This window comes from Hippoglossus stenolepis, chromosome 7, assembly GCF_022539355.2.
Source record: "Hippoglossus stenolepis isolate QCI-W04-F060 chromosome 7, HSTE1.2, whole genome shotgun sequence".
Lineage (NCBI taxonomy): Eukaryota > Metazoa > Chordata > Actinopteri > Pleuronectiformes > Pleuronectidae > Hippoglossus > Hippoglossus stenolepis.
In genome coordinates this window covers 9,060,886-9,074,697 of record NC_061489.1, presented here as the reverse complement: position 1 = coordinate 9,074,697, position 13,812 = coordinate 9,060,886, and the positions used below count along the sequence as shown (strand labels likewise).

At 45.2% G+C, this 13,812-nt stretch overlaps 1 protein-coding gene across 1 annotated transcript in view; it reads left to right on the top strand.

Moving 5' to 3' along the window:
* tenm2a (teneurin transmembrane protein 2a) overlaps window positions 1-12,768 on the top strand; it is a 211,930-nt gene extending 199,162 nt beyond the window's left edge. The window contains 13 exon segments of the mRNA XM_035162067.2: window positions 719-820; window positions 1,093-1,266; window positions 1,569-2,206; window positions 2,513-2,688; window positions 6,596-6,831; window positions 6,923-7,219; window positions 7,453-8,010; window positions 8,110-8,379; window positions 8,504-8,914; window positions 9,029-9,139; window positions 9,301-9,568; window positions 10,060-10,190; window positions 10,295-12,768. Coding sequence (XP_035017958.2) covers window positions 719-820; window positions 1,093-1,266; window positions 1,569-2,206; window positions 2,513-2,688; window positions 6,596-6,831; window positions 6,923-7,219; window positions 7,453-8,010; window positions 8,110-8,379; window positions 8,504-8,914; window positions 9,029-9,139; window positions 9,301-9,568; window positions 10,060-10,190; window positions 10,295-11,032 — 4,110 coding nt within the window. The 3' untranslated portion in view covers window positions 11,033-12,768.
* Window positions 12,769-13,812: the final 1,044 nt, after the last annotated feature.

Sequence of the window (13,812 nt, the reverse complement as noted above, 5' to 3'; positions counted from 1 at the left end):
AAGCGGAAAAGCAATCGCGTGACTTATCAGTCAGGGCTGACCAGGAGAAATGCTCCGTGAACAGCCAGGCTGGAACGCGCGCCGCCCTTCTGTCCGTTCACCCGCTACACCCTGTACCGCCACAGTGAGCTGAAACCGAAGTCTTCGCTGGCAGTGAAGCGCAGCGCAGCGCGTCTCACCCGTGGCTGTTCCGGAGTGCTTTCTCGCGGTCAGCCCAGACTATGTATCTGCTTTCTCCGCTTTGTCCCGTTGAATGTTTGGGGTTACGAGCTGAACATGAGTCCTCCACACTCTGCGTGTGGCGGACCAAATTCAGCTCAGCAGGAGGCGGTCGCCGAGCGCTGCAGCCAGTCCCAGTCGACAAATGCCATGTGGGAATGCAGCGACCAAAATGCTCGTCCGTGTGGGGCTTGCGGCGCGCTGCTCCCTGGTGAAACCGAGTAACAGTGGTGAGACCGTGGAACTTCCAGTGTATTGTTACCAACCCAGGCGCATCAGCGCTCAGCATGACGTTTCTGACTTAGAGGAACTATAACAAAACGCGAGTGTTTTCCCCATTTGGGTTGGTAGACATGCCAATCCCACATTAACCTGTAAGCACTAACAGTCCCTTTAAAACAATGAAGAAGAGACTTGTCTGAGCCTTGGCGTGCGTTCAAAATGCTCCCCCTCTGCGTAGACATCGCCTGATATACAACTTCTGTTTCTGCCCTACCAGGTGCGTCTCGAGTGGCCGACGGACTTAGCTGTGAACCCCATGGACAACTCCCTCTATGTCCTGGAAAACAATGTCATCCTACGCATCACTGAGAACCACCAGGTCTGTACCACAGGGCCGAATCACCTCTGCAAACCCCTTTGGGTGGACCCTCGCAAAAGGGCTTTGACAGGATTAAGTCCCAATTAGGCTTTCTCCAGCAAATTAGAAGTAAAAGTTCAAATCCTAACAAAGTTTTGCTGCTGCGGTAACATTACTCTTTACTCAACTTAACTAAGATGTTCTACTTTCTGAAGTCTCACTTCAATATGGAAAGTTTAATAGAGTTTCAGTTGTTTGATCACAGACGTAACATTGTCTGTTGTCGCCCGCAGGTGAGCATCATTGCCGGTCGGCCCATGCACTGTCAAGTGCCAGGCATTGACTACAGCCTCAGCAAGCTGGCCATCCACGCTGCCTTGGAGAGCGCCACTGCCATCGCCCTGTCTCACACCGGCATCCTCTACATCGCTGAGACAGACGAGAAAAAGATCAACCGCATCAGACAGGTAAAAGACGCTGACGTGCAGAACACAGTTCATTGTCTGTCTTGTTTTAGAATGAATCAGACTCATTTTGTTTTCTTGGCAACCAAAAGAGACTGAACAACTGGTCGGTGTGTGTGGGTGTTTCCTTTGAATATTCTGAGACTCTACATTTAGTTCAGACACTATTAAGTTTTTTTTCCTAATCCTCTCTTTTGATTACTCAAAATGAAATTTGTCTATGTTAATACACTTTCTTTTATTCAGGACTGACTTATTTTACAATAACCTTCTTCCCCTCATCCGTCTGTGTGTGTTTTTTTCAGGTGAGCACTAATGGAGAAATCTCTCTCCTGGCCGGCGCTGCCTCCGACTGCGACTGCAAAAACGACGTCAACTGTAACTGCTTCTACGGCGATGAAGGCTACGCCCCCGATGCCGGCTTGAACTCCCCCACCTCCTTGGCTGTGTCCCCTGATGGGAGCCTCTTCATCGCGGACCTCAACAACATTCGAATTAGAGCCGTGCGAGCCAATCGGCCCGGCCCTGCGGTGTCAAGCATTGGCTACGGAGGATCCGCGCAGTACGAGGTCGCCTCGCCGAGAGAGCAAGAGCTGTATGTCTTCAATGGAGAGGGGCTTCACATCCAAACCATTAGCCTCGTAACCGGGGAGCCGCTTTACAATTTCACCTACGGCTCTGATGGAGAGCTGGCCATGCTGGTGGACAACTGCAACAACACGGTTAAAGTACGGAGGGACGGTTTAGGCCAGGGAGGAGGAGCCGGCCTGCTCAGACTGGTGCTACTGCCAGAGAATCAAGTAGTGACGCTGGGACTGGACCCCACAGGGGGCCTGCGTAGTGTGTCGGCCCTGGGCCAGGAGGTGGCTCTGATGGGCTACAGTGGCAACACGGGCCTGCTGGCCACCAAAGCTGATGAGACTGGATGGACCACGTTTTACCAGTAAGTGTGTGACAGAGGGCAAAATGTCTGAATATGTTTTTCATCTATCTCAAATACAAAATGAAGTTTTGCAGGCTTCATGTTCATCATGCTCTGTTGAATTCCCAATTACTAGTGCTCCTAACACAGTGCTCTCCTGCCCCCCAGTGTTTGCTTTTATAACTACAGCCAATTCCTCTCTAATATGACCTCGCTCTGTGTCTCTGGGATTGTCTGACTGTGCACACGTGTGTTTCCACATGTGGTACAAGTATTTATACGTCCTTCTCTTGCTAATCACCCTCACTGCAATCTCCCATCCCCCAGGTACGACAGCGAGGGTCGCCTGACCAATGTGACTTACCCCACGGGCATGGTGACGAGTCTCCACCGCGAGATTGAGCGCTCCATCAACATCGACATCGAGAGCTCCAGCAGGGACGACGATGTCACTGTCATCACCAACCTGTCGTCTGTGGAGGCGTCATACACCGTGGTGCAAGGTAGAGACTCATGTTGCTTTCAGACATTCTCCTGAGGGGCTCTATGTCTGAGTCACTTGCTCCCGATATTTTTCCGGACCTTTTTCTGCCAGGCCACTGATGAAATGTCCAGAAAATGTCAGAGCGAGGATAAAAAAGAACAATGTGTGGAGAATTCACAGCGAGCAAGTTGGTGACGTTTCTAACATGTGACGGACTCAAAACTGAAAAAAACCCAGATACCCAAATATCTCAGGATGAAAAAGAGCAGCAATACATGTGAAGTATGATAAAGGCAGATGCTGGTGTCAATGTGCTGTAAAGAAAGACAATTGATTTCCACAGCATGAATTTCTACATCATGTCCTGCTTCCTGCATCCTCATATGGGAAAGGCAGTCTCTGGATAATGTCCTGACCCAATTGTAAAAAAAAAAACGTGTGTGGCATGAAGGTGAATAAATACTGGGCTTAAATCATTAACATTAATCAGTAGGAATTTAAATTAATTTTTAAATACAAATTATAATAATGTTGATTAAGTATATTTTGAGCAGATAAACATTAATCCTCTAAAGACAAAATTCAAATGGTTCTTTTTATGTGGCAACCGAGCCTGATGAGATACACAATTTTATCTTAGTATTCAAAAGCACAGCCGCCCTCTGTGATGGTGGATGTGCACTGGCCTGCCGCCCCTAATTGAAAGTCTTGTTATTTTCACTCAGTTATGTGTCTGCTCCAGGAGATTATTTTCCATCCTTACCCACAACCGGCTCCCTCGCTCCCTCTCATGGAGTAAAAAATTACCGATATACGGTTGTTAATCCCAGCTGGGTTCCTCCTGCTTTGAATATCATCACAGCAAAAATTCATTAACTCATGTAGAGTGAATCCTGCTCATCCCTCAAGCTTTCTCCTCACATGCACGCACCAACATACAAATGCAGCTCTCGACCAGTTCCCATGATCCCTCAGCTTATCTGGTCTGTTTAGAGACGGAGGAGGAGGAGGAGGAGGAGGGAGAATAATTGTCTCCTTTCTCTTGACCGGAGCAAGCGGTGTGACAGAAGTGTGAATGCAGACTGTGGGCTACGCAGGGCCTCGGAAGAGAATCAGTTGTGTATGTATTCAGGGATCCACCTGGGCTGCGGTAGGAGAGTTGTTCACAGAGCCGTAAGTCATTTAAGGTTTCCGGCGCACTATGTGGGGTTCAGCACAGCTCTCTGCTGACATACTCACTTAACCGTCTCCCTCTCTTTCCGCTCTCTCTCTCGCTCTCTTCATTAACTTCTGCACAGTGAATTCTCCTTGGCCCTCGAGCTCTCATTTCCCTCTCTCTCTCTCTCTCTCTCTCTCTCGCTCGCTCTCTCCCTCGCCTCTGTTTTATTACAAGGTTGTTCAGACAGAGGGAGCAGAGAAGATTTATCTAAAGGCTGTTGCTGCCAAGTCAATGGAAAAAGCTTCACTTGTCTGTTTGAGGCATTGTTAAAATGTGCCTGGAGCTTTATTACAAATTGGCCTTATGGATTACTGTCATTTATGGCGGAGCTTCAGAGGGAGACGCCATCTGATCTTCTCACCTTTTTTTAAATGAAATAAAATAAAAAAACAACTCCCACCACCCCATCAACTGTGAATCTGCCAGAGCCGAAAACAACTTTATCTCACTTTCGATCACTTCTGTGTGATCAAGACGCCTGTTTTCAGACATCAGAGGGGGAAAATGTAGCCTCAGCATTAGACATGGGCTTATCTGCTTCCATGCTTGTGTTTCAGAGTGAGTCATTAAATTGCAGAGATGCACAGATTGTGGAGAGATGTCAGTTTAGCCTCGACTATTTTTATTTCAGAAGATTTCTGGAGTTTGGAGGAACTTGAATCAGGTCCATAAATGTTTAATGGGCATGATCCGGTTCTTTCTGTCACGAGCCTCTAGGCTTATGACTGGAACGTCCCATTTTCTATTAAACTTAAGCGGGTTTACTGCACCTTCACAAACGTGCACGTTCAATTTAATTTCCTTGCATCATTAAGCGCTTTCCCATAGGGTTTGGAACTGTTTGAGTTTTAACTGAATTCAGTGCTGGTACTCAACTTTCTGGTATGGTACAATGCGCTAGAAAGTTAGTTTTCAAATATGCTGTCTGTTGCAGTGAAGAAATGTTCTAAAACTGGTTTACATTCAAATTAATACAAAACTCATACGCTGAACTATATTATTATATAAACCTTTTCTTTGAGGACTTTGACTGATTTCCAGCGTCCCTGAGGATGTCCATATTTTGGAATAAATGCTAATCTTACGTCAACCTAGACTGAAAAATCCAAGTTACATCCTACAACAACTTGTGGACGATGCCTCACTTAATGCTTCATCGACCGTGTAGGTCTCAGCTTCTTTGGCGCTGGCTGCAGTCCTGCTAACATTAGCTGGACAGCTGCTGTGGGAGACTTGGCTTTCTTCAGGCTATGAAGCGCAGTACACTCATCAGCAGGCCCACACAGAATCTGCACACACAGCATTGTGACGACACCTCTGCATATTTTCCATAGATTTTAAACAAATAGACACACGCTCCTTGTAAAACTTTGATTCAACGCCCCCCCTCTGCATGTGTGGGATGTATGTTCTTTTCAGTGGGCATTAAAGATGCAGTGATTTGAAAAGTGTGCTTGTTTGAGTAAACCCTGCTCACTTTTTTCGCAGTCCAGTCAAATGCAAAGGATTTGATTCAAATCCCTCCATAACAGCACCGCCCATATGCTCATTTTCACTTGGTAACACACAGTAGAGAGGGTAGAGACGCTCTCACAGCTGTTTCACTGGGACTTTAAGATCCAAGTTGGTGTGGAAATATGTCAAAAATTTACAGCTGAGGAACTGAGGAGGCGCCGTTTGTGAACAGAGATTACTGCGAAGAATCAGGCAAATTACTTCATTTCAAGAGATGAAAGCCTGGTCCTGTTTATCCTTTAAGCTAAATGGAAAGTTCAGAGCCTTTTTCTTTTGACCAGTGAGGTTGACATATCTAGAGTAAAATATCAGTTGGATGGGTTGCTCTGATATTGTGGCACAGACATATTTCTCTTCATAAATTGAATTAACTTGGTGATCCCATAATTTTTCATCTAGTGCTTCATGAAATTGAAGCTGTCATTTTTTTTTTATCTCATCAATCATCATTTGTTTTCTCCAAAAAATTAAAAAACTTACAAGTAGCCACAGTGAACTCAACATATCATCCTCACCCCATGTGCCTATACACAATATATAATGATAATAATACATTTTATTAAAAATTTATATTTTTTTTAGCTTATGCACTATGGTACTTTTCAAAGAAAAGAGAGTAGAAATTAAAATCAGTAAACCATTAAACCCTCATGTACATATTTTGGAACATGCCAGCATCTATATCAACATCACTATACATCGCCCATACACCTATCAAATGATGTACAAGTATAGTATTGACAATATAGATATAAAGTAGATAATATAAAAGTTGAAATTATTAAGGATCTCATATGTAGTGTAATTACATTGTATTTCTATAAAATTATACAAAATTCACATAACAATGATAAGGAAACAAATACTATAAGATTTATAAAAACAATGAAATCAAAAAGATTAATTTAAATTAATTAAACACCATAATATAATAAAATATTATTTTATTATTATGGATGCATCAAGGTCAGTTAGATCAGTAAAGAACCTTCCTCACCAAAGAACTTTTTTATGGAACAGGATATTCCTCCTAAGCTTAGAGAGCACTATGTTGTTAAAGTCTGACACCAAACATCTGGTTATAGGTTTTCTGGGGTTCTGACATTTCTTCCTCAATACAGAGACTAGTCCCTGTGCTTCTTTGGCTTCTTGTCTTCTATCTAACAGTATGTGTATTTGTCTCCCCCTCCAGACCAAGTAAGGAACAGCTATCAGTTATGCAACAATGGAACCTTGAGAGTCATGTACGCCAACGGGATGGGCATCAGCTTTCACACGGAGCCCCACATCCTGGCAGGTTCTGTGAGCCCAACGATTGGTCGCAGGAACATCACACTTCCCACAGACAACGGCCTCAACTCCATCGAGTGGCGCCTGCGCAAGGAGCAGACCAAGGGCAGGGTCACTGTTTTTGGCAGGAAGCTAAGGGTGGGTTGTTTTTTTGGGATTAAATCTAGACATTTACCACAACTACAATATTGGCACTAAAATATAACTCAAACATTTTTCTCTTCCTCAGGCTCATGGACGCAACCTTCTCTCCATTGACTTCGACCGCAACACACGCACAGAGAAGATTTACGACGATCACCGCAAGTTCACACTGCGCATCATGTACGACGCTCAGGGCCGCCCGGCCATGTGGCTGCCCAGCAGCAGTCTGGCGGTGGTCAATGTGTCCTATTCAACCACTGGACAGCTTGTTGGGCTGCAGAGGGGGAGCATGAGTGAGAGGACGGAGTTCGACACCCAGGGACGCATCCTGTCTCGTTCCTTCGTGGACGGGAAAGTGTGGAGCTACAGTTACCTCGACAAAGTGAGTATATTTATCTTTAACATTGTCATCGACGAGTCATGAAAGCAATGGCAAGAAAGAATAATAATTTGGTTTGCAGAATTGAGGGGAAAAATAAATAATTTCCACGGTTATTAAGATTCAAATTTGTCAGCTGAGAGAAAATTACTCCTGGTGTTATTTCACAGGACGCGAGTCACTCATTGACAATGCAATTATATTAATCCGTCTTTTGCTTTCCTTCATTTCTCCAGTCCATGGTGCTGCTCCTGCAGAGTCAGAGACAGTATGTCTTTGAGTTTGACGCTTCAGGTCGGGTCACAGCTGTCACAATGCCCAGCGTTGCCCGCCATACCATGTTCACACACGTGTCAGTTGGCTACATCCGCAACACCTACAACCCCCCAGAGAGCAACGCCTCCATAATCCATGACTTCAGCGAGGACGGCAGACCTCAGGCCTCTCATTACCTGGGCACCGGCCGCCGTGTGCTCTACAAGTACGGCAAGCTGGCCAAGCTGTCAGAGATCGTGTACGACAGCACCGCCGTAACTTTCGGCTACGACGAGACAGCTGGCGTGCTGAAGATGGTCAACCTGCAGAGCGGGGGCTTCTCGTGCACCATTCGCTACCGCAAAATGGGCCCGCTCATTGACAAGCAGATCTACCGCTTCAGTGAGGAGGGGATGGTCAACGCGAGGTTTGACTATACGTACCACGACAACAGCTTCCGTATTGCCAGCATGAAGCCAGTCATCAGCGAGACGCCGCTCCCTGTTGACCTCTACAGATACGACGAGATCTCTGGAAAGGTAGAGGGCAGAAATTTGGTTCTTTAGTTGTTTAACTTTCAAACTAAATGTACTTTCTTTGCCTCACCTTCTCTCTAAAACCTTCCCTCCCTCCTACAGGTGGAGCACTTTGGAAAGTTCGGGGTCATTTACTACGACATTAATCAGATCATAACCACAGCCGTTATGACGCTGAGTAAGCATTTCGACACCCACGGTCGCATCAAGGAGGTGCAATACGAGATCTTCCGTTCGCTCATGTACTGGATGACAGTGCAGTATGACAGCATGGGACGAGTGGTGAAGAGGGAGCTCAAGATCGGGCCTTATGCCAACACCACTCAATACCGCTATGATTATGATGGAGACGGACAGCTCAGCGGCGTCAAGGTGAATATTCTGCGAGTGGAAACGATTACCTGAAGAACCTGATGTGTCAACTTCTCTTAATTTGATCCATGATCTGGAATCTGTAACTTACTCTTTGCTGTTGTCATGTCATTGTTTTATTCAGGTAAACGACTGGTCTACGTGGCGCTACAGCTACGACCTGAACGGCAACCTCCACCTGCTGAATCCCGGGAACAGCGCCCGCATTTTGCCCCTCCGCTACGACCTCAGAGACCGCATCACACGCCTGGGAGACGTCCAGTACCGCCTGGATGAAGACGGTTTCCTCAGCCAGCGTGGCTCGGACATCTTTGACTACAACTCCAAAGGTCAGCTCCTGCGGGCCTACAACCGAGGTCCCGGCGGCTGGAGCGTTGTGTATCATTACGACGGACTGGGCCGCAGGGTGTCCACGAGGAACAGCCTGGGACAGCACCTTCAGTTCTTCTACGCCGACCTGAACCACCCAACCAGGGTCACGCACATCTTCAACCACTCCAGCTCGGACATCTCGTCGCTCTACTATGACTTACAGGTAGGCGTGTTACATGTCCACCAATATCCTGCCCATTTATTACAACACATGAGCCAAAACCTCATCCTGAAATATGATATAAATATATTGAATTTCTAACTGTGTCATGATCAGGGACATTTGTTCGCCATGGAGGTGAGCAGTGGGGAGGAATACTACATTGCCTCTGATAACACCGGCACGCCACTGGCTGTCTTCAGCAGCAATGGACAGATGATCAAACAGGTACAGAAAGTAGCCTTGAATTTATTTGCCATAAATGACAAAAAAATTGATTTTGCCCTTTTTTGTGTCCTTTGGGTGTAACTCAACCCGTGTTGAAGGTTTTCCATCAGAGGAAGTATTAAGAATCAAAAAAGCTAAAAGAGTCTGCTTCTGTCACTCAGGTGCAGTACACAGCCTACGGAGAAGTGTACCTGGACTCTAACCCAGAGTTCCAGCTGGTGGTGGGTTTCCACGGTGGCCTCTACGACTCCTTGACTAAGCTGGTGCACTTCACCCAGCGGGACTATGACGTCCTGGCCGGACGCTGGACCTCGCCCGACTACAGCATGTGGCCCAAGATCGGGAAGGATCCCTCTCCGTTTAATCTGTACATGTTCAAGAACAACAACCCCCTCAGTGACATGCTGGATGTCAAGAACTATGTCACAGGTAAAAGGCCAAATACGTCATAACACAGTGAATATTTAGAATTCGGTTTCAGGAATATTTTTACGTAATCTAACCATTTAAAATGGTGGAAAAAAGGCTTAAATGCCGCCAATTCATCATAGCATATTAAAAACTACTTTACGACATAAAAATGTTATATTTACTGAATAAATATACAGAAATCAGTGGTGGAGGAAATAAATCGACTTCAGTGAGGTACAGATATCGTAAAAATGTGCTTTGTTACATTATATAGGTAAAACTATAATGTCCTGACATCGATATCTCCAGTGTTCAGGAGAAGCTGATTGTTATAGACCAGATTTATGTCAGGAGCAGTGTACTGCAGCAGCACAGGGGCTGAAATCTTTACACAACACCAACAGAGTCACAGAAGCAAACACACATTGACTTTTCTATGCTAAAAACAATCCAGTATGTTTATGCCCGTCCTTCAGCAAAGTCATTTTCTGTCCTGTCTGCTGCTGCAGATGTGAAGAGCTGGCTGGTGATGTTTGGCTTCCAGCTCAGCAACATAATCCCGGGGTTCCCTCGACACACGCTCTACTTTGTGGAGCCTCCGTACGAGCTGCAGGCCACCCAGCACTGCGAGAACGGACAGGTATATATACGACTGTACAGAAAAATATGGCTAATGCAATAAATCTAGTTGTTAGTAGCTTCCGTTGTAAATGTTCATTTCAATACTGTATCCACCTTTTCCAGCTCATCACCGGTGTGCAACAGGCAGCAGAGCGGCACAACCAGGCTTTCATGGCCCTGGAGGGTCGTCTCCTCAACAAAGAGCGTCGCAGACGAAAGGACAAGCCGGGTCACTGGTTCGGCACCAGCACCCCAATTATAGGTCGAGGAGTAATGCTGGCATTGAAGGAGGGCAGAGTAGTGGCCGGTGTGTCAGCGTTGGCCAGCGACGACAGCCGCAAAGTGGCTCTGGTGCTCAACGGCGCCCAGTACCTCGAAGGTACCCATTACACCCAGGACGGGAAGGACTGTCACTACTTTGTGAAAGTTGGCTCTGCCGACAGTGACCTGTTGTCGCTGGGGCTCACGAACGGCCGCAAGTCACTGGAGAGCGGCATCAACGTCACAGTGAGTGGCCGCTCAAGAAGAGGGGTGACCGTGGAGTTCGCAGTTCCGTCGTTAATACTGAGTGTTCGATACGGGCTGGCGGTGGACGTGGTGGATGAGGAGAAGGTAAGACTTTTGGAGCTGGCCAGGCAGAGAGCCTTGGCAGGGGCCTGGTCGAAAGAGCAGCAGAGGGCCAGAGACGGGAAGGGAGGGAGCCGCCTGTGGACGGAGGGGGAGCGACAGCAGCTCCTAACGACAGGGAGAGTACAGGGCTACGATGGCTACTACGTACTGCCTGTGGAGCAGTACCCAGAACTGGCTGACAGCAGCAACAACATCCAGTTCCTCAGACAGAACGAGATGGGCAAGAGGTAACAGCCCACCTGAACTCACCTGAGGGGGCGGACTCTTCCCTCTCTTCCACTTTCATTTCTCTAAATCCTTTTTCCTACCCAGCCTCCTCAGCCCTACCCCTTTCAAAACCCATCGAGGATTAACCAACAAATGGGGTTACTCACGGAACGCTGCAGGGACTTTTGAAAAGAATGACTTAACAGAAAAACATATTATTGTTAATTTTACTGCCATGGGCATAAAGATTTAAGTTTAGTCAAAACGGTTCTCTTGGTTTTTTTCTCTCTTGTTTTTGGAAAAAACTTTTTGGAACACTGAAAAAGCACTGAAGAACTTTAAGAGCTGTTGCTTAATGAATAAGAAGATTCCCCTTTTTAAAAAAGATAGTGATATTTTCGCCCCTATTTTTTGGGTCACACTGCGAGCGGCCATGACGGCTGCTGAACACCGCCGTGGAGTTGTTACTGCGCTGGCGTCTGCAGTGAAGGCTTGTCTGTCTCTAATAGACGCTGAAGGGCAATAGGGACCAAAGTGGAGACAAAGCCGCTCCAGAGAGCCGCCGTGACAACTGCACATCAAGAGAGGACATCAAAAGACGAAGCGACAGACACGGCAAGGTTAAAACGAAAGGTTGTCCGATACCAGGAGTCTCCCTGTCTCAGGCCTCCCATCGTCCACCACGGACCAGTCCTCCGCTGCCGAGGCGGCACACATCCAACTCAGCTCGCGGCATCCTCGAACAGATCCAAGCTGTCAATGGACTAGAAAATAAACTTTTTAAGAAAAAAAAACGAAGAAAAAAATAGTGATGGCTATATTTGTGGACAGTGGTATCATACAGCATTGCTTATTTTGAAACGGGGAGAAAAATCATATTACTACGTATGTGTCTGACTACACTAAATTTCAGGATGTTGCGTATACTGTAGATGCCGTAGTTTTGTACGTTTCAGTCGCGGTAGAATTGTGAGACTTTCACCAAGGCACTTCTGTACAGAACGATCGAACACACACACTCACAGAGTCTGAAAAACATGCGAATTTAGTATTTATTTGATTTGATTTTATTCTTTTTTAATTTATTTATTATTAGTACTATATGACAATCATGAATGAGTCACCAGTTCTATTTGAAATGGACATAAACGGACAAGTTTATTTTCTTTTGTAAAATATGTATGAAATGTTCATTTTTTTTTGGTTTTGTATTAATTTTCAGTTTGCTGCCAGGGCAAATAATAGTCACTCTCAAAAAAAGAATAATTTATGTAATAAAGTGTTTTAAAAGAAAAGAAGGGGTTTATACTTTAAATAAAGTCTTTAAAACTGTGAAATCTGTTTTTTCGAAAATATATTTCGATGTACAGTGTATAGACCTACCTTTATGCAGCACAGTAGAATATTGTTCAGAATATCAAGTTTTATATTTCTAAGAGGAAGTGGCTTGTAATGTGCAAAATCTTTAGCTGGTCTTACTACTCTAGAGTTTTGTGACACTCTAATATTCCATATCTACAATATCAATCCCCAGTTTGTTGTTTTTTGACTGTTTTCTTTGTTTTTCGGAAGCAGAGCTTGTTTCTGTCCTAGATCCCGACAGCAGTAGCAGTAATGGATCCCTCTCACTGTGAAGAGACTCGTGCTGGATGTCATAATGTACCAAATCAGTATTATCAAAAAGGATGATTCTTATACATTCACTGAAAACGAGACTCTTCTGAGAACCTTAACAATAAAAAGCATAATTGTTTACTTCATCTTGGGCACCGTGTAGTTCACTTTCATCTCACCTTTGTGTTTTGAAGCCTCCTGATCTTCTTTTGCAGGAACCGAATGCAGCAGGATTGAGTGGAATTACAGTACAATCACCAAATCTCTGGTGTGTTGTTGGGTTTCTCTCCGCTGATTTTCATTCTTTGTTTACTTTGCATCAAGCTCACTGATAAAAGTACATTTACATCAATGTTTTCCACGCTCCAAGCGTTTCCACTGCTTACTGTAATAAACACAAATACACAGGGGCCAATGTTTTTGACATTGACTGTTAGTCGATCCTAATGTTCTTTTAATTGGCCATTAATCTCACCCTGTTAACTCCAAACGCTCCAAAGAGCTTTGACTTTTTTTCTTTCCTGGGATAATTTGACTCTATTGAATTTCCGATGCCTCATCTCCTTTCAGCAGAGATTGAACGGGTTGTAGTGTCTATAACCAATATTTTTTATAACAATGGATTAAATGGCGATTTAGAATGACACGTTGAACCCACAGAGAGCAGCAGACATTTTTGCATGTCGTGGTAATTTATAACCTTCATGTGAGGAAGTCACAGGATCCATGTCTTGCATAAGCTGATTTACTGGCATGACTCCCATGATGGAAGCATATGTAACCGAGCCATCATTAATGTTAATGAGTCAAAAGCTTCTGTCAGTACACTGTGTACACAGGATACGCCACGGCATCCTACATAATCAGGCAGGTGCAGGCAACCCCTGACTGTAGACCTCATGATTTACAAATAAAGGTCCAGCGTGTAAGATTTAGGTAAAAGGGCAGAAATGGAATATAAAATAATAATCATATCATAATGATGTTTGCATTAGTGTATAATCACCTGAATGAATGAATTGTTTTCATATCCCTAAAATGAGCCCTTTCTATTTACCAGAGTGGGTCCTCTTATACGGATGCAGACGTGTTGCACCACCATGTTTTTACAGTAACCCAGAATTGTTGAGTTTCTATGATAACAGAAGGCTAACACAGGTTGTCCTCCAGGCTTGGAAGAGGAGGGTGAG